Genomic DNA, 24,713 nt, shown 5'->3' on the forward strand with positions numbered 1-24,713 from the left:
AAAAGAGAAGGCAGTGATCATCAACTTTATTAAGTAAGTCAGATAAAGACAGAACTGACCATGCAACTAAACAACATAAAAATCACTAACGACCTTGACGACAGCAGTGTGAATAGAAGGAAGTAAGGGCAGGCTTAAGAAAGAACAGAAGAATTGAAGCAAGCAGCTATAGACAACCCTTTCAAATGGTTTTGTTGCAAAGGGAAACATAAAACTTGGCAGCTAATTTGGGGGGAGGTGGCATGACAAGAATATCTATTGTTTGTTTTTATTTTTTAAAGAAGGGGAAAATAATGGTAAATTTATGTTCTGATGAAAATGAGAGTAGCAAGTGAAAAGACAAAGGTTATAAGACAAAGATGGTAGCATAACTACAGTGATGTGCTGTGGTTGAGATAGGATGGAATCTAGCGTGGCAGCAGAGGGGGTACACTAAGAAGGAACATGGATGGTCCATCTATGGTAATAGTTGAGTAGACAGGCAAGTACTCAGAGTATGTGGAGCTCTTTCCTGCCTCTGTCTCTATCTCTGTCTGCTTCCTGGCTGCCATGAGCACATCACACCCTCTGGGCATGATGCTCTGCCTCACCTCAGGTCCTAAAGCAATGGAGCCAGCCAACCTCTGAAATCTCTAAAACCCTGAACCAAAATAAATCTTTGTTCCCCTAAATTGTTTCTCTCTGGTATTTGTCACACCAATGAAAAGCTGACTAACACAGATGGATTCAAAGAATTGTTGGGGTAGAGATTCTAGAAGGTGTGAGCTAGAAAGATTGGCAGTTATGACAGTAAAGTGTTTAGGATAGAGATTATGAGAGGAATGCAATTTTGGAAATAGTAAGATTAGGGAAAGGTTTCTCAAGCTCAGCATACTGACATTTTAGAACAGATAATCCCTTATTCTGAGGGGCTGTCCCAGGCATTAGTGTTTACCAGCATCCACGGTCTCTAATACTAGATGCCAGTAATATCAGACCAAAAGGTTGTGATAACCAAAAATGCCTACAGACTTTGCAAAATCACTTGAGTTCAGAACCACTGGCCTGGGGTATAACTAAGTTGTTGAGATCACTGGAGGAGAAATATCAAGAACTGAGAAAAAAGAAAACTGAAATAATCATCCATGAATCTAGCAGAATTGCCAAGAGTTCAGAGAGTAGTAGTGCTTGAGACAGTGACAATTAACAGGAACCACAACAATTACAAAGGAAGCAGACAGAGCTGGGCACAATGGCATGTGCCTGTAGACTCAACTAGAGGCCAAGGCAGAAGAATCACTGCCTTGGTGTCTGAGATCAGCCTAGATAATACACCGAGATCCCATTTCAAAAAATAACTAAAAATAGCCAGGTACAGTAGTACACAACTATAATCCCATAGGCGCAAGAGGACAGCAAGTTCAAAGCCAGCCTCAGCAACTTAGCAAGACCCTGTCTCAAAATAAAAATAAGCAGGGCTGGGATGTGGCTCAGTAGTTAAGCACCCCAGGGTTTACTCCGTACCAAACAAATAAAAATAAAAATAAAGGCGATGTCAGTAGATGATAACAATTAAGAAGAGTGGCTGACAATCTAATAATGATGATATACCAGCATCACAATAGTGGTAAAGCTAGCAGTAGAATGGAACCTCCTTTCCTAGGGCTTTTATAAATGTCTAGAAGGTGGGCTGACACCTCCACATGATTTCATGTTCAATTAAATTAGACTCACAGAGTCAAAAATAGGGGTCAGTCACAAACAATTGGCACTATTTCTGACTGCCATATATAACAAACAGCTGAAGGCACATATTTTTGGCTGAATACCAGCCTAAAAATAGGATGTAACATCTTGGTTTTTAAAATACTTTCAGTTTTCTTTCCAGCCCTTAAAAACATTATACTGCCTTTGATTTAGAAAAGTAACATCTTTTATTAAATGATTGCATTTACCTGTTTGCTACAGAATAATCATAACCAACATTTTCCTTAGATAACCAATCACCCTTACCCTCATACAGTCTGACCATCAAGGAGGACAAAAAGACTAATATTAAATGAACTGATTTTCAGTGTTCTCCAACTGTGCATCACCTGCTCCTCTCACAGTCACCTGGAAAGACATTATCTCACCAGACTGCAAGCAGATTTAGAGCAAATGCCCAATTTTCATCCCCACCTCCTTAAAAGATATTTATAAGGGAAGTACTCAAAATTAATAGATGTGCTCCCTTGGTAGAAGCAGCAGCTTCAAGATGGTAAATTCAAACTGTACTCTTTATATTAAGTTCCCCCAGAGTACTCTCATTGCAATAATTAAGTCTTTAGACCACAAGGAAGCCAGGTTCACTGAACTTCCACAAGCCCATCTGCAGAATTCCATCTTGTTATGGTTATACTAAATTTAAAATTTTATAATGCATAAACATGAAGCATAAAGATGGTGTCAAGGAACCATATGATGCTATCATCTAAGTCCTGCTCAACTTTAGATTCCTGAATGCAATATTTAAAGCTAACACAAGACAAAAATGAAATCCTCTCTCTTCAAGTCCCAAAGTAGGCACATGTCAGAGTTCACCAATGGTATGATTATTTAGACTTTTACATAGTACTATTACAAGAACTAAGGTATTATAATGAACTATTCTAAACTGGATACTTTCCTATTAGAAAAAGGAGAAAACAGAATCTTCTGGGTAAGAACTGGAATTAAAATCTCAGTTTTGTCACTTATCAGCTGTTATGTTACTTAAAAGTATCTGCTTTAATTTTCTCCTTTGTTAAATGGGAATTATACTAACTTAGTCACTGTGAAGAAAACACTCCCTATAATACAAATAGTATAGTTCCAACACAATAATTGTTTAGTAAATGAACAACAGTCCTCTTATTTTGTTAATTAAAACAGAACAAGCTTCAGAGAATGTAAATAAGATAATCTTATAGTTAAGCCTCTCCATTTGCAAGATCAACAAAATATGACTTTTAATAACATAAAAAGTTGGGCTTATAACTATTATATCATTTATTTATAAGACAAATAAACATAAAGAATAGGAGCCTACCTTCCAAACTTTCTTGTTCATCAGAAGTATAAGCATCCATCTGACTTTGTTCCCGTAAGAAACGAATAACTGCATAAACTAGGTGCTTGATAGATGACATTTTAGGACCTTAAACACTTCCTTGATAAGAAAAATGAAAACACTGAACTCACTTATTTTAAAGAATCATTCTGGAAAGTTACGAATTATAAAGGTTATAAATAGCAAGATTTACATATTACATTAAAGGTTAAAAAAAACCCTGCATTACCTTGAGTTCTTCTTTTTAAAGAGTCAAGAGAGTACAAAGTATTGTTATGGTAATTTATAACATTTTTATTTAAACCCAGTAGTATTAGACTATGTTAAATTTTCCATCAGTAATTTTTTTTCAAAATAAGTATAACAAGCATAGACTCTCATTGTTATCTTCACTATATGGTACAGATATTGGAAAGGAAAGGAGTACGGATATAGATGGAGAAATACCCCTAAAGGCCTCAGTACTAAGTTGAGGGCTGTTTCATCCTGCTGACTCAGAAGATGATCCACAAGGCGCATCTTCCTCTGTTTCATGAGTTTTTAAAAAATGTATTAATAATTTATACTCTACTTACTTTTGTAGTTTGAGAATTATTTACTGAGAAAATATACTTAAGAATGGTTGTTCAACCACTAAGAATCATTCTTGATAAATGGCATTTCAACTTAATCCACGGACATGTCAAGCAATTATTGCCTAAACCGGTGAATACTACAAACCCATCAGCGCTGTCTGCAGTCGCTGGAAGCCCCTGGACGTGTTCATTCACAAGGAATACTATCGCATCCAAAAAGTGGCGCAGGGCCAGCCAGCATTAATGGCTTATTTCCACTAAATCGCATCATCCATCTGCTCCCCAGGTTCCCTAATTCAAAGCCAGGGTGTGGTAACGCCGCTAGGATGTTTATTACTTGTAAGCTTATTTTAAAGGCGAACCCAGCCTCTAGGCCATAGGGTTATTACAAATACTAAATAAGGCCCCGGGGCCGAAGGTGAAAACAGATGGGGGGAAAGGGGGCCACCGAGGGAAAGGAGATGTGCAACCCCCTCCAGGCTTCTCCTCCTACCTCTCCTCGGAGCACATCCACCTCCCACTCCAATCTTCCTCCCCTCCAGTACCCGGCCTTGCCTCAGCCCTGTCGGGGTTTGCAGCGGTGCAGGCCTCCGTCTGGGGCTGCAGAGACGCACCCTTTCCAGACAGAAGCCCCTTACCAAGCAAGAGGTCGCGAGACGACGGCTGCGGGCCCGGGGGCGTCCGTAAGCCGGGCCGCCGGCGCCTGGTCCTCAAGGCTGGTGCTTGACTCGGGATCGCAGCACTGGCCGCTGTCGCCCAAACTTCCCGGCTCCCGCGCCACTGCCGCCGCCCCCTCAGCCCACCCGGCTGCGCGCTTGGCTCGAGGCCGCTGGGTCTCGCCGGGTCCGCCCCTGGGGCGGCGCAGGACGCGCGGGGCGGAGCGCGGGGCGGACCCGGGCGGAGCGCGGGGCGGGCCGCAGTGGGCGCCGGCGTGGGGCTGCAGCACGTGGGAGGGCGCTGGCAGGGCCGCCGTCGCCGCAGTTCCGCCGTGGCCTTCTGCGCTAGGCCCACTCTCATCTGCCTGTCGCCCGACTTCGCCGCCCGCCTCGGTCGCCCCCAGACCCTAAGACCACGCACCCGCCGCTGCCGGCCTCTCGGCGTGCCCATGATCGCCCGGTGCCTTTCGGCTGTGCGAGGCCTCCACAGGTACTTACCGTGCGCGGGTTAACCTTGACCGTGGGCAGGGCGGGGTCTTCTGCCCGGTTAATGCAGGCGCCCTGGAGCGGCCTTTCTCCTTCCACACTCCTGGGAACCCACCTCCTCACGGCCTTCCCGGGCGACGCCTTAGGGACACCTGAAAGCCCCTTTCCTTACCTGGAGCCACCTTTCCTTCCTCGGTTCCCTCGGGAGGGCAGCCATCCCCCTTTGTTTGGGACTGCCCTTGCGGCAGTCAGCTGGACAGGTCACAGACCCAGCCCAAAATGAATGCGGACAGATCGGCTGGTTACGAAAATGCTTTCACTTTGTCCTCTACCCAGAACTGCAGACCTGACATTAAAAGTGCCGGAGCTGTAGACTCAGGAATAAGGATTCTCGTTTCCCCCTCATTCACATCATTAGCGTTCCAGTCGTTTAATATATACACACACACACACACACACACACGAAACCGCTTTGGTTTTGCTGCCTATTTCCATCCGTACTTTTTAATTGCTTTTTTTATTTTCCTCCTCCCCATAAAACAAATATTCTACCTATTGTCGGGACACATTGACTTGGCCCACAATTACTCCTTGGACGTGGTTTGGGGCAGTCTCGGTCGCTGATTTGAATTGCTTCCTAACCACACCCCTCTGCAACGGACCAGTAGCAAGATGGTGACAAAATTAAATTCTTTGCACGGATGCTCTGGTTTTCGGAAACAATGAGGCCACCACCCCCATACCCAAATCTGTCCAGAACTGTAAAGCAAACGAAGGTTCAATAGAAAAAAGGAAGGTGTGTTTTGCCCTCGATAACTACAGAACTGCTTTGGAACATGTCATCATTTAAGCTTTGTACAGTTTTCGGTGGCCACTCAATTGTGTGGAGCTTTGTGTTGCTCAGTCCTGTGGAGTTATTGTACATCTAGGAGACAATAGTAATTATAAAGAGTTAATGTGATGATTGTGAACATATTTTAGGCTGTCTTTTTTGCTAGTCTCCACACTGGAAGTATTATTGCTGGCAAATGAAATTGTACCCAAATGAAGATCTTCACGTAATGCAGGTGTAAGGAGAGAAAAAAAATCATCATATAAGAATGGTTCTTAACCTTTTTAAGTCTCAGGGTCCCTTTAGATCTCAAAAATTGCAAAGAACCTAAGATTGATGTGGGTTATATCTGCCCATATATACCATATCAGAAATTAAAGCTGGGACATTTTTTCAGTACTCAATAGTTTATAAACAGTAATAAATGTATTACATGCATAAGTATTTTGTTTAGCCATTCATCTGTCAGTGCACTCTTGGGATGCTTCTGCCTTTTGGCTGTTGAATAATGGTGCTATGATCATTGGTGTGTAACTGTGTTTCAGTCTGCTTTCAGTTCTTTGGGATATATACCTAGATGTGGAAAATGCTGGATTATACGGTAATGCTAAGTTTAATATTTTGAGGAACCACAATACTATTTTCTATAGTGTGTGTCATTTACATTTCCATCAGTAATGCACAAGGATTCCTATTTCTTAACTTCTTCACCAACACTTATTGTAGTTTTTGATAATAATCATTCTAGGAATATGATCATTTTGAATTTTTGCAAAACTATTGTATGGCGATACAAGATAGTTGGATTGTTACATTTGCTTCTGCATTTGATTTGTTTGACTTTTTTATTTTGATTTAGGAAGATGAGGAAAATCCCTCTTCACACTCATGTAGTTGGAAAGAGAAATTGTTTAATAGCTTTTTATCACATCAAAGTTCAACAAATGGTAGTTTGAAAAAGTTTAATTGCAAACTGGAATCTGAAACTATGTCAGTGTGCTTTTCTGTTACATTAAAATTCACTGGGGTATCCTAAATTGTTTAATGTATCTTCTACTCTTTTGTGATTTTATAACATCAAACATGGGTCATTTGGAAATTAGTGGTTACTGTGTCCTATAGGTCTTCCTAATGTTTGCCTGTTTCATTATATAATACCAAACAGTCACATTCCTTAATGTCCTTATCAATCTTAGAAATGTTTTTAAGTGTTGGAAAGCTGTCAAGCTCACGTGGCAGAAAAGATTTTCCAAACCTCTAATTTTCATTTGAAAGCTAGAATTTTATCATTAGCAACACAAACTGTCAGGTTTTTTTTTTTTTTCCCTTGAAGTGACAGTCTCACTTTGTAACATTTTTGATAGAACTTCTGCCAAATATTTAAGTCAGAATAACCCTGATTTGTCTGAAAGTAGTTTAATCAAGTAAAAATGGTGCTCCATGGGCTGGGGTTGGGGTTCAGTGATAGACTGCTTGCTGGCATGTGTGAGGCACTGGGTTCAATTCTCAGCACTGCATATAAATAAATAAAATAAAGGTCCATCAACAACTAAAAAAAAGATTGGAAGAGATGGCTGTTTTTTAAAAAAATGGTGCTCCATTAAAAAAAAAAAAAGGCAGCAGTTTTAGCTCACAATTCATTCAGTTGCACAAGTACTTTTGAATTGGACAACCAAATCCTTTGGACAACTGTTATACTTAAGTGTGCAGCAAAAATGCTTTGTATGTACTTGTACTCATATACATTAAGGGCTGAGATTTCATAAAATTCATAATTTTTACTATTTCATCGAAGACATTCTAAAGTGAAACTGATATTTTTAGCATGAGAGTGAGGTGGTAAAGAATACAATTGCTAATACAGTTTGGTGCCACTGCTTTGACTGGTACTAAGGGACCAACAGTTTTTTCCATCATTCTTTTTCATCATCAGTACAATGTCAATAAAGTTTTTTAAAAAGATGGTTTTATATCAAAAATTTTTAACTTCTGACTTATTGAAAAGATCTCAGAGATTCATCTCCATACCTCTGTTCTCAATTTGTGGACCACTTCTTGAAAACTGCTGGTATGTGCTATCCAAATTCTTTCTTTCTTAAGCATTCAACTGTTACCTTGTTAGAAACTGGTGATATACAATATAAACCAACTATATTGTTATTTCAGGACATTTATTGCAGTTAATCATCATATACAGTAGTAGTCCCTAACTTAGGACTTAAGTGACTTAGTCACAGAATTCACTCTTTGTTTCAAGATCTGTATCCTCCAAAAGTTAATACCAGACAACAGAGAGGGCCCTCTCTGTTCTCATATGTTTTTCCTGTTTGTTCTGACACACTTGGGAGTTCATTTTGGTGTGATAGGTGTAACTAGGCTTTTGTTTAACTGACTAGGCTTTCCCTTGGGTGTTCCTGTTGGCAGAGCTGCTATACACCCTTCCCAAAGTCACCTTGGCAGCCAGGATCATTGATGGGGGTATTAAGTCAAATTTCTGGATAATAAATGGACTCAGGGTCTGAAGATTGGTTGTAGTTGCTATTCAACTAACTTTTCAACCTGAAGTAAATCATTCACTTCATTGTACTTCTTTCTGTTACTTTATTTTGCAAAATGAAAAAAACTAAATTACATCTAAGCTTTTTAAAATTTTTTTTATTGTAAACAAATGGGATACATGTTGTTTCTCTGTACATGGAGTAAAGGCATACCATTTGTGTAATCATAAATTTACATAGGGTAATGTTGTTTGATTCATTCTGTTATTTTTTCCCTTCCCCCCCACCCCTCTCACCCCTCTTTTCCCTCTATACAGTCCTTCCTTCCTCCATTCTTGCCACCCTCTCTAACCCTCACTCTAAACCTAACCCTAACCCTAACACTAGCCCCTCTCACCCCCCATTATGTATCATCATCCGCTTATCTGCGAGATCATTTGTCCTTTGGTTTTTTGAGATTGGCTTATCTCACTTAGCATGATATTCTCCAATTTCATCCATTTGCCTGCAAATGCCATAATTTTATCATTCTTCATGGCGGAGTAATATTCCATTGTATATATATACCACAGTTTCTTTATCCATTCATCAATTGAAAGACATCTAGGTTGGTTCCACAATCTGGCTATTGTGAATTGAGCAGCTGTTAACATTGATGTGGCTGTATCTCTATAGTATGCTGATTTTAAGTCCTTTGGGTATAGGCCAAGGAGTGGGATAGCTGGGTCAAATGGTGGTTCCATTCCAAGCTTTCTGAGGAATCTCCATACTGCCTTCCAGAGTGGCTGCACTAATTTGCAACCCCACCAGCAATGTATGAGTGTACCTTTTTCCCCACATCCTCGCCAGCACCTATTATTGCTTGTGTTCTTGATAATCGCCATTCTAATTGGGGTGAGATGGAATCTTAGGGTAGTTTTGATTTGCATTTCTCTTATTACTAGAGATGTTGAACATTTTTTCATTTTTTTTCTAACTCTATGTTGCCATATCAATTAAGTCAGGAGAATTTGCCCTCCATCCTCAGCCAGATTGCACAGCATGTGAGTCAAGCAAAATTGAATTTGTATCACAGGATGAAGGATGGATGGCATTCTCAGCACTGCATATAAATAAATAAAATAAAGGTCCATCAACAACTAAAAATATATTTTTAAAAAAGATTGGAAGAAATGGCTGTTTTAAAAAAATGGTGCTCCATTAAAAAAAAAAAAAAAGGCAGCAGTTTTAGCTCACGATTCATTCAATTGCATGGTCAGAGAAAAAAATGAGAAGGACTGTTCAACAGCATTTAGCCCAAACTGTAGATAGAATAACCCTAATTTTCTCTTTCATTAGAAAAAAAAAAAAAAAAAAGCTTGATTTGGTTTTTTAAATTGTGCCAGCAGTATACATTTCTAATAGGAAGTCAGAAATAATCACAAGCAAAAGAAAATATTAAAAAGATACACAGTCTACCCATCCAGAAGAACCAATTGCTAACAGCTTCCAAAATCTCTTCTGTCTACAGCTTTTTAAAAAAACAAATGAGATTTGCCATACTTATGATTTTGGGATTGCAGGGTACCAGGGATTGAACTTCAGGGCACTCAATCACTGAGCCACATCCCCAGCCCTATTGTGTATTTTTTTACAGACAGGGTCTCACTGGATTGCTTAGCACCTTGCTTTTGCTGGGGCTGGCTTTAACCTCGTGATCCTCCTTCCTCAGCCTCCCGAGCCGCTGGGATTACAGGCACGCACCACCATGCACTGCATTTATGATTTTAATGTAATATAAACATCCTTCCATAATATAAACAACTACAACATAGTCCATATGGTGATGTGTGACATTTGATTAATCTTTACCTTTGGACATGTCAACTATTTCCAACTCTTGCTATGGGTAACAGTGCTTAGATAAATGTTCTTATTAGGTCTTTAAATCCTTAATTATTTTCTTAATAAAAATTCTTAGGCATGGTATTGGCACATCAAAGGACATGTAAATCTTTCAAGTCTTTGGTACTTATTATTATATTCTTCTACGAAAATCTCTCACAAATTATACTGAACCAACAGAACATGTAAATGTAATAGTTTACATATTTGATACACAGTCTCCTACCCCTTTTCCAACACCTATGCATTTCAGTGCTTTTTGTCCTTACTAGTTTGATAAGTAGAAACTTCTTATATAATGGCGTTTTCTTCCATTTCTTGATGGTTTATTCAATGGGAATAATTCCTTAACAAAAATTTGGGCATGTGATCTAGAAACTAAAAAAGCTGTTTTCTGATGCAAAAATGTATTCATAGGGAAAAATCTTAGAAAGTAAGACAAATTCCAGTAATTCATGTATTTAAGTTACAAATATCAAAAGCTAGACTGTGATTATTTGTTAAAACAGATACAGCAAAGTTGTAAAAGAAATTTCTTTTTTTTTTTTTTTTTTTTGGTTATTTTTTGCCACTGATTTTGGTCAGAAACATCTTGATACTTCCTCAAATCTAAATATTATCTCCTTTTTGATTAATACAAAGCACAGCACTTGGGGAGAAATACCTAGATTGAAGATAAAAAGAACCAAGGAAGTTGATGTTTATTGAGTACCTGTGTGTATGTCAAACTCTGCACTGCACAGGATATGTAGCATAGTAGTCTAGGCTATGGGAACCTAGATTCAGCCTGCCTGGTTTGAATGCTGGCTCTGCCACTGACTAGCACTGTGATCTTATCTATGCAAAATACTTATCTATGTCTCTTTTCCTCATCAGTAAATTGAGAATTTACTGGCAGGTTTCTCCATTCATCAGATATCTGAGTGTTTATTATGTTGCTGAGAGCATTCTAGGTCAAGGGATGTAGCAATGAATGAAGTAGACAAAAATCCTTTAGTTGATGGGAATTTACATTGCACTGCGAGAGAAAACAAAAGAAAGTATGTTAGATGGGAAAATGTGCTAAGGAGCAAGAGCAAAGCAGAAAAGGGAATACTTAAGATTGATGGGAATGAAATTGTAGATAGTTAACAGGAAAGGCTCACTCAGAAGATACTGGAGTAATGATCCAAGAGAAATGAGGGATTGTGCCATGGTGATACCTGAATTAGGGCCTTCTACACAGGAAAAACAGCAGATGCCAAAGATGGAGTGTCTTGTATGTTTGGGAAAGTGAAGAGGCCATGCTAACTAGAATGGAGTAAATATGAGACTGATGAGTACGAAATAAGACAGGAAAATTGTACTCACATTTTAAGATAGAGAGATGATAAATCTAAAATGCTTTGAATATTACCTGGGTATATTCCTATTGCCACAATAATGCTTCGTAACAATACTATATTTCAGTGGAGTGCAATAATAAATGTTTATTTTTTCTGACCAATCTAAATGTTGGTTAGAAGTGTTTCTGGTCTTAATCATACACCTACAGCCAGCCATGGGTTATGTGGGCAGCTCTGCTTATCCTGGCCACTCTTACATTTTAGGGATATTGGATGTCCAAAGCTGAGAGCATCTTGTCCTCTTTCATGTGATCTTTCATCCTCACAGAGGCTACTGTTGCTGTGTTCTTGTGGAGGTGACAGGGCCTGTGAGAGAGCAAGTAAGTGCATAAATTCTCTAGAGGCCTACACTTGGAACTGAAGTACCATCAGCTCTGCCTGTCACATATCCACTAGCCAAAGCAAGTGACAAGACCATCACAGAATGTGGAGAAATAGTCTCTCTCTCGGTGGAAGGGGCAATAAATGCACATTGTGATGAAGAATTGGGGACATGTTAGCAATTAGTCTACCACATGGTCACATAATAAAATCTCAATAAATTTTAACTATTTTTACCTTTGTGGATTGAAACAAAAATTGTGAGTTTTGTTTTGAAAGTTTTTAAATTAGGATCATTGAGAACCTATCATAGATGTTGCATTTTATTTTATTTTATTTTATTTTATTGGTCTTTGAAATTTGGGATAGATCATTGTTGCCTTTGGCCTTTTTACTTTTGTCCTACAAAAATTTTAAGTATATCAGTCTTTTGCTTTATAACTTCTGCCTTCGGTCTAAAGCCTTTGCCTAAATTTCTCAAATCACAACATTTTCTTCTAGTATTTTTGTATTTTGTTTTTCACATTTAGACTTTTATGCATCATGAGGTTTAAGTAAAAAACTAAATAAATTTAAAAACTTCTAATCCTTAAGGAAAAATCAATACAGAAATTACAAGAAGTATTAAAGAAAATCCAGCTTATGAAATGTAGGTTTCTGATTTACCGTAGCTTACTCTGGAAGACCATGTTCCATTGTACCCACTCTGATATAATCTATACCTCCTGCTTGGCATTCAAAGGGAAACCCTCATATTTCCCAACCACATTTATCTGGTATCTTTGATACCTAATCCATTTGTGGTCAAGACCAAGAGGAAAATTCTATTTCTGCCTCACATTTTAGACAGAGTTGTAGTGACTGAAATAAATAGAGCTCTCTGGTGAATCCTTCTTACTGCAGTGCATGATACTGTAAGGGCCACATAGTTAGATATTATTCTAAACTGAAGTTTATACATCTGTCCATCTTCTCAGTCTCACAGAAATTCTTCGTAAGTTCTTGTTGCCTTTTTCTCTGTTGTTGTGTTTGGATATGAGGTGTTCCCCCAAAAGCTCCTGTGTTAATGCAAGAAGGTTCAGAAGTGAAATGATTAGATTATGAGAGTTGTGACCTAATCAGTGTATTAATCATTTTGATTAATAATTTGAATCGGCTAACTGGGTGGTATCTATAGGCTGGTAGGGTATGACTGGAGGAAGTAGGTCATTGAGGGCATACCTTTGGGTTTGTGTTTTGTCCCTGGTGCTGCTATCTGCCACAAACTGAGCAGCTTTCCTTCACCATGCCCTACTGCCATTATGTTCTGCCTCACCTTCTACTGAGAGCAGTGGAATTGTCTGACCATGAACTAAACCTCTAAAACTGTCAGTCCAAAATAAACTTTCCCTCCTGTAAGTTGTTCTTCTCTGGTATTTTGGTCACATCTACAAAAAGCTGACTAACATATCTGTTGAGGTACAAAATAGAGGAACAAATTATTTAAGAAAAACAGGTGAATGATACCAGATTGCCAGTTGGATACCAATTGGACAGTGCCTTTTGGAGGTCTCAGTCACTTTTTCACTTTACAGATATTTATCCAACACCTATTATGTTTTTAAATGTCAGTTTCACCTTATCTTAAAACTAAATTTACAGTATTCCTCTATAAACATGCTCTTATGCCATTGTCCTTTGTCATAATATCTTTATCTCCTTTCTCAGAGTTTTCCTAGTACCACCACCATAATCAGACCCTCATTGTAAGACCCAGCCTCAGTTTTCCACCAATAGTTTTCTTATGAAAACAGAGATCTTTAGGAAATACAAATATGACATCTCACACTTAAAATTAAAACTCTTCTTTAGCCTGCCATTAACCCAAGATAAAATCCAAACATTTTAGTATGGTTTATAAATCCCTATACAGTCTGACCCCTGCTTAACTCTCCCAGGTTCCCTCTCGGGGAACTCGGTGCTTTTACCAGAGTTCATGTCTGCATCTGCTGGCCTTACAAGAACGTGTGATGATCCCTTACTGGGAACATTATCTCTTTCCTTGCCTTTTCGGGACCCAATACTTATTCACTGAGCTTTAATGTTATGAATATACACAAAAAGTGTAATGCATGTACATTTATAGATACAGTTAAAAAATGAAAAGCAGTATCTATATATCTACAAGTACATGTCTAATACCTCTTAAGTCCCTCTGGGCCCCTCTACATCCATCACTTTTTCTTATCCCAGAGGTAACCACAACCTTGAACTTTGTGTTGATCATCCTGCTTGTCTTTACAAGTGCGTGTTTTCTGAATAGCATATGATTTAGTTTCACAGAGGGAAATTACTTTGACATGACTATTGTTCATTTTTTACTATTGTAAGATCTTTCACTGGTGACTATTTCAAAGTTTGCTATTCATTTTCTTGTCCATTAGTATATAGGGTTTTTTGTTACTTTGTTTTTGTAATTATAAGCAATATTATTGTGAATATTCATATAAAATCTCTTGATACATATGTGCAAGGATATAAGCCAGAGAGAAAATTTACATGGTTGTTAGTGTATACATTCTCAACATTACCAAAAGATGCACAACTCCTTTCTGAAGTGGCAATACTCATTTACTCCCTCACACACATAGCATTTGTGAGTAGCCATTAATCCACCATCCTTAGCAACTCTTGGTGTTGTCAGGCCTTTTGTCAATCCAATGATTGCAAAATGGTATTTCATGATTTTTATGTATAATGCTATGTTTACTGATGAGTTTGGACATATTTTCTTGTTTGTCATTTGTATTTTTTTTAATTTTTTATATATATTTTTTAGTTGTTGATAGGCCTTTATTTTATTCATTTATTTATATGCAGTGCTGAGAACCAAACCCAGTGCCTCACACGTGCTAGGGCAGCGTTCTACCACTGAGCTATATCCCCAGCCGGGTCGTTTGTGTTTTATGCCTGTTTGTATCTTTTGCCCCTTTTCCTATTGGATTACTGTTTTCATATTGAATTTAAGCACTACATGTATTTTCTAGGTACCTTTCATTTGTTTTCTAATACTCAAAAAAAATGTACTTATAAATATTTGATTTGTGCATTCCACTGAACTAAACTTCAGGAACACAACTGTGCACAAGACAAACTATCCCTAACCCCTGGGTTTACGCCCTCACTCTAGTCGGGGAGTAAGAGTAAACAAATCTTTACAATAGATTGTGAGGGGTGCTGTCAATATCAGCTTAGCTTGTGCTTCCTCAGGCGAATTTGCCTGACCCCTGCTAAATTTGATCCCTCTGAATCCTGTGTTTCCATAGCACACACAGTATCATTAACAATATTTCTCTTCCTTGCTAGTTGCTAGATTTCTTGAAATCTGGAGGCTATTTTAAGATTATTCATTTCTGTACCTCTGTAAGTTAACATTGTGTCATTACCTAGTAGGTGCTCAATAAATATGTATTGAATTGGTGGATTAAAATATGTCATCAGTAATAGTAACTAAGAATTCAGTGTTCATTGCTAATATAGAAGTAGTACAGACCTAGATTTGGCATTTTGTTGTGACATATATGGATAACTTTCAGTAGAAAGTAGATATTTCAAACCCTATATGAAATGGCTGGTTGCAAATTTCTTTAAGCAAAATGCCAATTGCTAGGGGAAATTACTATGTCTAAGTGTTAAGTGAGCCAATTTAGATCTAGTTGTGCAATAAAAAAATTACAGAGTAGAGTAATATGTAGTAGGAAACCAACTGTCAGGGCTGTACTTAACAGATACAGAGGAATTTTTAATATGTGCTGGGGTGAGCATGAGCTGGAGAAGCCATGTATTAAAAGGTGTGTACTTTGTCATCACCGGGGCATTCTGTCACTTGGTGCCTTACAGACCCAGCTGGTAGTTCTGTAGAGTAATAATTTAATGAATACTCCAGAAGCAAAGCTCTTCTAAATACATTGGTGTGGATATGAAGGAAACTGAAGGAGGTGCCAATGTGAAATACTGGGTCAGAACCAATCAAGCTGAGGTTGTTATTTGCTTTTAATTTTTATTTTTTTTATTTTTTTTTTATTTATTTTTTTTTTTTTGGTGGTGGTGGTAGTAGTGGTCGTGGTAACAGGGATTGAACCCAGGGCTGAGTTCACACACTGAGCTACAACCTTCAGCCCTTTTTTTTTTATTTTAAGACATTGTCTTACTAAGTTGTTCAGGCTGACCTTGAACTTGAATCTTCTTGCCTCAACCACCTGAGTAGCTGGGATTATGAGAGTGTACCACCACTACCAGCCTGCTTGTTGAAATTTATTTTATAGTCCCCTCTTTATCAAAATGTATTTATGATTGTTTACCTAAAAATATTAATATTAAACATTAGCATTAACAAAATAATGTAAAAGGAAAAAGCATATTAGACAAAATATTTGAGGGAATATTGAGTCTAATTGCTCTAATTGCATCCAGGATTTTACTAATGAGCTTTCTGGCAATAAGGGCAAAGGAAAAACATTGTTAAGGTTTATCGGGAACAAAGTTTTTCTTAGTAGTATTTGTGAGATAAATTTATCCGGCTGATACATGGTACAAATTGAATAATATAATGAATTATTTCATAAAGAATACTTAATAAATGCAGAAATAGACTGCATAGTGCTAATTATTTTTTTGCTCTTATTTTGTTAAAAGGAAATATAGATAGGATAATAAGGCACACATTTAAATAATTCAAATACAAGGTAGAAAGTTAAAAATCCCAATAAAGGATAATAGAGAAATTGATGTGAGACTCAGGAGAAAAAGATTACTTCTAGGATATAAAAGAGGGACAGGGACATAATTTATGTGTTGCAATTGAGCCATGAAGAATGGTAGAATTTGGACATGTAAAAGTCAGGTGGAAGGTGTTTTCTAATCCAGGTTACCAAAACTTAAATATAGCGCTTTGAGTAAGTTGAGTGCCCAAGGCCAAGGTGCTCAAAACTAAGGAAACAACCACAAGAAAGGGAATGTGCTGTACAAATCACATGAACTTCAAAGGCAGCTTCAAATGCTTGTATAGGATTGTTAAACCTTAGTTTCTTCTATCTCAACATAGAGTTAACTTTAAATATCTCCTATAATTGTATTAAGAACTGTAGGGGGCTGGGGATATAGCTCAGTTGGTAGAGTGCTTGCTTCGTAAGCACAAGGCCCTGGGTTCAATCCCCAGCACCAAAAAAAAAAAAAAAAAAAAAAAAGAACTGTAGGAATTCATGTTTGAAAAAAAAGTTCAACACTGTGCTTGATATCAAGTAACTATGTTGTAATTGATCATTTTCTCTCTTCCAATTCTAGGTAGAAAATAGTAGTACTAAAAACCTGAATAATTAGCAACTACATATAATATTAAAAGTCACAAATGTAGACTTGTGGTGTAGCTCAGAGGCAGAGCACATGCTTAGCATGCATGAGGCTCTGCGTTCAGTCCCCAAATCAAAACAACAGCAAGAACAACAAAAAGGTTACAAATGCTTTTTCAGTGACTAGAAGGATAAAGCTGACTCTAAGTAAAGTCTAAATAAATTTGAAAAATTAAAGTTCCCAAGGATATTTGCTCATCATTAGAACATCAGTCTAGTCTGAAAAATATTAAAAATGAAGTTTTATTTATACTAAACGAATCACCTAGATAAGAGCAGTATAACAGAAGAGTAGTATGTAGGAAAAAACTTAGAACCTTGGGTTGTTTCCAAGTTCAGTATGTATTAATGGATTAATGTGGCTGCCAGAGAACAAGAGAAGAAAGAGTCAGTGATCAGATGACACTATGTTTTGGTGTCAATAGCTAAATCCAGTGGACACTTTCCCAGTTCCAGCTTTACCTGGTCTGCATGTAACATTTACACTGTTGGCCCCACCTTCTTTCTTGACTTTCAGAGTTATCAATTCCTAAGTTTCCTTTCCTCTGAACATTCTTCAGATTTCTTGTAAGCTTCCTTTTCATTAAGACCTGCTCTTGACATGCTAGTTTCTCAAGTGGCCATTCTCGGTCTCTGCTGTCAATTTCTTTTTACCCTCCTTTCCTTTAACCTACACCGATTCTCTTCTTCACACTGTACTGTCTGAAACCTTCCCTCAGCCCAGCTACTCTGCAGTCATTTCCCTCCTGTACTTTTCAGTACTCCTCCATTGCTACCTGCATGCTCTTCTTAGGTGTCCCAGTCTATTCTTTTTTTTTTTTTTTTTTTTTTATTTATTTATTTTTTTTTACGTTTACATAGGGTAATGATGTTTATTATATTTTTCCCCTCCCCCCCACCCCTCCCACCCCTCCCACCCCTCCCACCCCTCTTTTCCCTCTACACAGTCCTTCTTTCCTTCATTCTTACTGCTCTCCTTAGCCTAACTCTAAACCTAACCCTAAACCTAATGCTAGCCCCTCCCACCCCCCATTATATGTCCTCATCCGCTTATCAGCGAGATCATTCGTCCTTTAGTTTTTTGAGACTGGCTTATCTCACTTAGCATGATATTCTCCAATTTCGACCATTTGCCTACAAATGCCATAATTTTATCATTCTTCATTGCGGAGTAATATTCCATTGTATAAATATGCCACAGTTTCTTTATCCATTCATCAACTGAAGGACATCTAGGTTGGTTCCACAATCTGGCTATGGTGAATTGAGCAGCAATGAACATTGATGTGGCTGTATCTCTGTAGTATGCTGATTTTAAGTCCTTTGGGTATAGGCCAAGGAGTGGGATAGCTGGGTCAAATGGTGTTTCCATTCCAAGCTTTCTGAGGAATCTCCACACTGCTTTCCAGAGTGGTTGCACTAATTTGCAACCCCACCAGCAATGTATGAGTGTTCCTTTTTCACCACATCCTCGCCAACACCTATTGTTGCTTGTATTCTTGATAATCGCCATTCTAATTGGGGTGAGATGAAATCTTAGGGTAGTTTTGATTTGCATTTCCCTTATTACTAGGGATGTTGAACATTTTTTCATATATCTGGTGATTACTTGTACATCTTCTTCTGTGAAGTGTCTGTTCATTTCCTTAGCCCATTTGTTGATTGGATTATTTGTATTCTTCGTGTAGAGTTTTTTGAGTTCTTTATAGATTCTGGAAATTAGCGCTCTATCTGAGGTATGGTTGGCAAATTGTGCATCTGAAAACATCTGTATCTGTCTCCTGGTCAGGTTCATATATCCAATGGCCAAATCACCACATTTCCAAACCTTAGTATTTTAGTCAGCTTTCGTGTCACCATGACCAAAAGACCTGACAAGAACAACATAGAGCAGGGAAAGTTTATTTTACCTCACGGTTTCAGAGATTCAATCCATGGTTGACCATCTCCATTGCTCTGGGCCTGAGATGAGGCAGAAGAACATCATGGCAGAAGGACATGGTGGAGGAAAGTAGCTCAGGATGTGGCAATAAGAAATCAGAATTCTGTTCACCAGGGACAAAATATATACTCCAAAGACATGCCTTCAGTTACAATATACCTATCTAGTTATCACCCAGTTAATTCATATCAATGGATTAATCCACTGATCAGGTAACCCCTCTCATAATCTAATCATTTTGCCTCAGAACGTTCTTGCATTATCTCGAATAAGAGCTTTTGAGGGATACCCTCATATCTAAACCATAACACCTGGTACATCTCACAGACATTGAAAAATCATCCTGTCTAAAACTTACCTAGCAGTATTTTCCCAAACCTGATTTTGCTTGCTCTCACATATTCTATTGCCCAGTTGTGAATTTGCTGTTTGGTCAGTACTGCTACCATCGTCATCTATGATGTCCTGTCTTTCATAAAATCCTGCCAATTTTGCCTTTTGAATATTTCTTGAATCTCTTATTTTCTTTCTTACTCCTGCTAACACTTTTTAAATTTTTACTGTTTATATGGATCACTACAACCTTCTGTCTGGTCTCCTTTGCCCCCCAAAAATCAACCTTTCGCACCAGAGCACCTGGGTAAACTACAGACCTCAGCCTCTCATCAAAGGCTTTCTTTTGCCTACAAAATGAAGTATAAGCTGTCTAGCATGACATTTAAAGACCCCACGGAATCTAATCTATCAACATCCCTAACCTCATTTCTCTTCAGTTCACACTCCTAAATTCCAAATTGGTTGTAATACCCAGAACGTGATGTGCCAGTGATTGGAAATACATTCTTGCCAATGGTATTCACTCTTCCAGGTTTGCTCTCCTGCTTCTCCACCCCTCTACCCCATCCTTTCCTGGAGAATTCCTATTCACACCCTCTCCAAAGCTTTGTCTGACTCCCTAGCCTGAGTTTCTTTTCCTTTATCCAACCATAACATCTTGTATTTAACTTTGTAGTTGCATCTACAACAATACATTGTCATCATCTGTGTCTGGTATACATAAGGGATTGATAAATATTTGCTAAATGAATTCTAATGTGCTTCTCTGCTGTCCTAACTGGTAGGTTCCTTAACTCCTTTATCATTTTATCTTTAGCAACTCGATCTGTGCTTATTGCTTTCTTCTGAGCTCCAGGTGCCTGCTGTAAATCTCTACTTGAATATCTCATTGGCTTCACAAACTAAATGCATCTGAAGTTGAATGCACGTAAAACTTCTCTTTTCCCCAGGTTCCTCACCTTCCCCCCAAAAAAGAAAAAGAAGGAAACATTCTATCCTGCAGTCCTGAATCCTCTCAGTTGATGATTGGCATTATTTCTTAGGTTCTTCCAAAGCAGAAACCTGGTTGTCATCTTGGACTCCCCCTCTCTTCCCACCCTGACTCTTCCACCAAGTTATGTTGGGGCTGCTTTAGGAAGTCAATCAGAATAGATCTTCACTCCAACAATTCTGTTATTCTCTTGGGAACCAAAAACTTGGCGTATTCCAAATAATAACTTTTTTAGGTTGAAGGAGACAGCTTAGTAAATGTATTAAAATTGAGGCTCTGGGATAAGATTGCCTAGTTCACAGCCTAGATCTCCTGCTTACTTAGTAGTGTAACTTCTGGATGATTAACTCAGCCTTTCCCTGCCTTAGTTTCTTTGTAGAGTGAGAAGTAATTATGATAATGGATAAAAAAACACAGCACAGTACATGGGCCTAATATGTACTTCATGAGTAAATGGACTTGTGGGCTGGGGCTGTATAGCTCAGTGGCAGATTGCTTGCCTAGCCGGTGTGAGGCACTGGGTTCTATCCTCAGCACCATGTAAAAATAAACAAAAAAAGACAATCTGTCTATCTACAACTACAAAAAAAATTTTTTTAAAATAAGCAAATGACCTTGTATTATATTTAATAGGTGCTTTACTTTGGTTTCAGTGTTTTCCAATGTAAAGGAGCTAAGGTTGGTAATTAGTCATCTTTCATCCTTGTTAGGAAAGGTTTTAAAGCCTTCCTTTTATCTTTTACTAGTGAGGAAACTCCTACTTCAAAGAGTAGGTTTTTGATATATAGGTTGTCGAACGACTTTAGGTCATTGTTATCATCTTGAAGTAAAATTTGCTAGTGTCTACATGTACTATAGAAATACAATTGTCATCGTTATTTTCATTTCTCATGTTGATTAGCGATAAGTGTATTCACCTAGTAATGACAATTGGTAGCTTCTAAGGTTTTCTGTGCCAGGTCAGCAGGAGAATCAGGACATGGTACAGCTTAACATAACACCACAAAGGCTATGCCTTCTGATTATGTTCCTGCTTGTCTCTCAAGGAAAAAAAGAATAAAGAAAAGAAGCAGGCACTGATTATGTGTAAGGTAATATATTATGGAGATTATGTGTAAGGTTAATAGCTGTGGGCAACCTAAAGTAATAATAGAATTGCAAAACTGATAATGTAAAAGGATGTGTAGTACAGTATTTAACAACCCTGACTTGGGAGCAAGACTGCCTGGGATTCTAGTCATTTCTAGCTGTGTGACCTTGAGTAAGTTATTTACCTCTCTGTGCCTCAAGTGTTATCATCTTCAAAAATGAGGATAATAATAGGATCTGTGTCAATGTCGTTGGAGGGATTAAATGAGTCACTATATATAAAGCACCTGGACAGTACCTGCTACATAAATGTTTGACCTTGTTATTATTATTATTATTCATGGTGTTGGTAGTATGATTGTCAGTAGCTAAGCAGCAATGAAAGAGACTTATGTAGGAACAAAATGAACTAGTCATCAGCTGTTTTATTGCTACATTCAGGATTGCCAACCTGAAATTTTAGATACACTAGAAACTGAATCTTCTGTAACAATTTATTTCTAATATAAGGTTCACTATGTCTGCAGTAAAGTCAGATGCTTAAGTCTGGCCTATGGTTACTTGTAACTTAACATCCCTGGACTTATCCTAGGTAACAGATTTGAACCATCAGGTTGCTAAGACCCCTTCTAGTTGTGAATTTATGCCTCCTCATTTACTGGTCAAATATGTTTTTCCTTGTTGTGCTCTAGTTTCCCCTTGGGGTTTTCCCCATTTATTATCTCTTTTAATGTGCTTGTCAGCATAAGAGTTTTGATTTAGAGTTCATATGTTTTTCAGATCACAAATCTGAATTTAGCAACTAGAGATAGACACATGAACAGTTATTAAATACATTTCTAAAACTTTATTATGTAAATTTTCAGTCATAAACAAAATTAGCCTTCCCATCACCATGCTTCATAGTTGTCAATTCATAGCCAATCTTTATTCATATATTGCTTCTTCTCAATTGCTGTGAAATATATGTCTACCACTTTTTTAGGTTACTCATAAGTACTTCAATGTATAACTGTGATAAAGTATTTTTTCAAAAAACAATCATAATATCATTGTATATTGCTAATATACATGTATTAGCAGTCGAGCCAATCTTAAAAAGAAAAGCACATAGTTATTATCCAGCCTTTAGAGGAGGATTTAGGCATCATCATTCATACAACCAAATATGCATGTATAGAAGACAAAAAAAAAAAAAAACTAAAGTATTAAATAATGTACTGAAAGAAGAGAGTCTCCTGGGTGATTTACTAAGGATTTTGATTCTGACAAGTATGCCCCAAACACCAATTAAATGTACCAAAAGCAATTTATTCATGCTTCTAGAGAAAAATAAAAGTGGATTGCCTTTACGGAGTTGTGGTTTTCCGTGTGTGTGGGCAACCCTTTACTAATGAATTATTGAGGAACTCTTCATTTGTGAAGCAGCATTTGATTTTACCTCTTCTGTGGCGTTGGGTGGCTTAAGCTACTTATAGGATTTGAGAACAGAAATCTTTTTCATGGTCATTTATAATAAATGTATCTATAACCTGTAATTTTTGAGGTCAGTTGTTTCATGTACATAATTAGGAGAAAATTAGACTCTTACTATCTGTCGCTTATTTTTTAGAACCTGAAGTTTTTTGTTTCATTCTAACTTTGAATTATGAACATTTTCTAAAAGTTCTCTTTGTCAAGAGACAAGTAATTTTCTTATATTTTTAGTGTCACACAGTGCTTCAGAAGACCTTAAGCAGTTTCTGATGGTTTTTATTTTCATTCATATTTCTTGGAAAAGACATTTTGAAGAGTCCCTTTTCATTTAGTTTGCAGTGAAATTTGGAAACAAGAACTTTTCTGTTACATTAGAAAATCTAAAAATAAAATTAGCTTTTTAAAAAAATGGATCACATTTTAAGAGAGGGTCAAAAATAAATCATTGTTCATTCCTAGGGGAGCCTTTGTGTAATGTTTCCTACCTGTAAATCTTATCGATAGAGGATTGCGCATCGAAGAGTGTGTGTGGCACCGTTTTCAAAATGAATAGTTTATTTCACTACATAAGATTAAGATTGGACTAAAATTCACAGTGGTCGGTCTAGTCATCAAATTTATAAACTATTTTCATTAATACAAGAGACTGAAAGGAAAGAAAATCAATAATTTTTTTTTTACTTTATCAAACACTAAAGGCCACTCACAGTAAAGGTCAGAACGTCTCCCTGGTTTGGTTAATTCTCTGTGCTCAAAATATTTGTAGCTGATTTCATGGTGTATTTCTATTGTGAATGCTGTTTTTAGAAGTGTACTATGTCGGGCTGGGATTGTAGCTCAGTGGTAGAGCGCTTACCTAGCACGTGTGGGTCAATGGATTCGATCCTTAGCACCACATAAAAATAAATAAAATAAAATAACATCATGGCAAGAGAACTTTGAAAGCACAGTGTTTCACAGTTTGTTTTTTTCTAGTGCTGCTGAACAATTTTCGCCCAACCTAAAAAATTTCTTAACTATACCAGCAGGTGGAAGCAAGAGCAATAGAATCGTAGTGCTTTGCCACATGTACTAGATTTCTGTAGATTATTTATCCGTGACTCAAATTCTCCTTATGTACATTCCCCACTTAATTGCTTTTCTTCAGCAACCCTCATGTTTCAGCATCTTCTTTTGATTGCTTCATCACTTGCCTGATTTCTAGTGTCTTGGACTGAACTCAGTAGTCATTCTAGGACAGACAAATACAGGTTTTTCATTTCTCTTCTGTACTCACTGATTCAACAATCAATATATATGCTGTGTGCTGAAACACATTCTTCTGCATTTGCCAACACATACAAAGTTGGCTAATTCATAGGAGCTTACATTCTACTAGAATTAGAAGGAAAATGTCTTCATTCCTCCCCTGCCCTCGGGGAGCAGATCGATCAACCATGCTGAAATATCTCCAACCAAGCCTTCACTGGCTTGAGTATGATAACGAGTTCAGCATTTACACAGACTTAACTCATTCAACAAATACTGAGTACCAGGCATTGTATAGGGGCTTAATTTATAAGCATGTTTTTTCCCTTATAGAGAAGGTCAAAATCATCTTTAAGAAAAGGTTCGTTTATTTTTGAATTTTTCAGTATGGATTATGTACAGTTAAGTAGCTGACTGACATGTAGATCCTAAAACATCAACCTTAAGGAATTTTCAGTTAGAAGCAGCCAATGTAGCATTTCTTAGAATATACTTAGAATCCCTTCCACAAATGCTGGTTGAAATAAAAGTACAGTG

At 37.6% G+C, this 24,713-nt stretch overlaps 2 protein-coding genes across 4 annotated transcripts in view; one reads left to right on the plus strand and one right to left on the minus strand.

The window, feature by feature from the left end:
• Window positions 1-5,073, minus strand: part of Sgtb (small glutamine rich tetratricopeptide repeat co-chaperone beta) — a 50,539-nt gene extending 45,466 nt beyond the window's left edge. For 2 of the 3 annotated variants that reach the window (XM_047556592.1, XM_047556589.1), the window contains exons 1-2: window positions 4,284-4,489; window positions 3,050-3,169 (exon numbers count right to left, since the gene is read on the minus strand). In XM_047556592.1, the coding sequence (XP_047412548.1) occupies window positions 3,050-3,149 (100 nt within the window). In that variant the 5' untranslated portion in view covers window positions 3,150-3,169; window positions 4,284-4,489. Of the gene's footprint in view, window positions 1-3,049; window positions 3,170-4,283; window positions 4,490-4,959 lie in introns of those variants that run through there. The other variant, XM_047556590.1, reaches the window with a different exon arrangement.
• Window positions 4,578-24,713, plus strand: part of Nln (neurolysin) — a 104,070-nt gene continuing 83,934 nt past the window's right edge. The window contains exon 1 of the mRNA XM_047556584.1: window positions 4,578-4,791. Coding sequence (XP_047412540.1) covers window positions 4,751-4,791 — 41 coding nt within the window. The 5' untranslated portion in view covers window positions 4,578-4,750. The remainder of the gene's footprint in view (window positions 4,792-24,713) is intronic.

The sequence above is a fragment of the Sciurus carolinensis genome, chromosome 6, assembly GCF_902686445.1.
Source record: "Sciurus carolinensis chromosome 6, mSciCar1.2, whole genome shotgun sequence".
In the NCBI taxonomy this organism is placed as follows: Eukaryota; Metazoa; Chordata; class Mammalia; order Rodentia; family Sciuridae; genus Sciurus; species Sciurus carolinensis.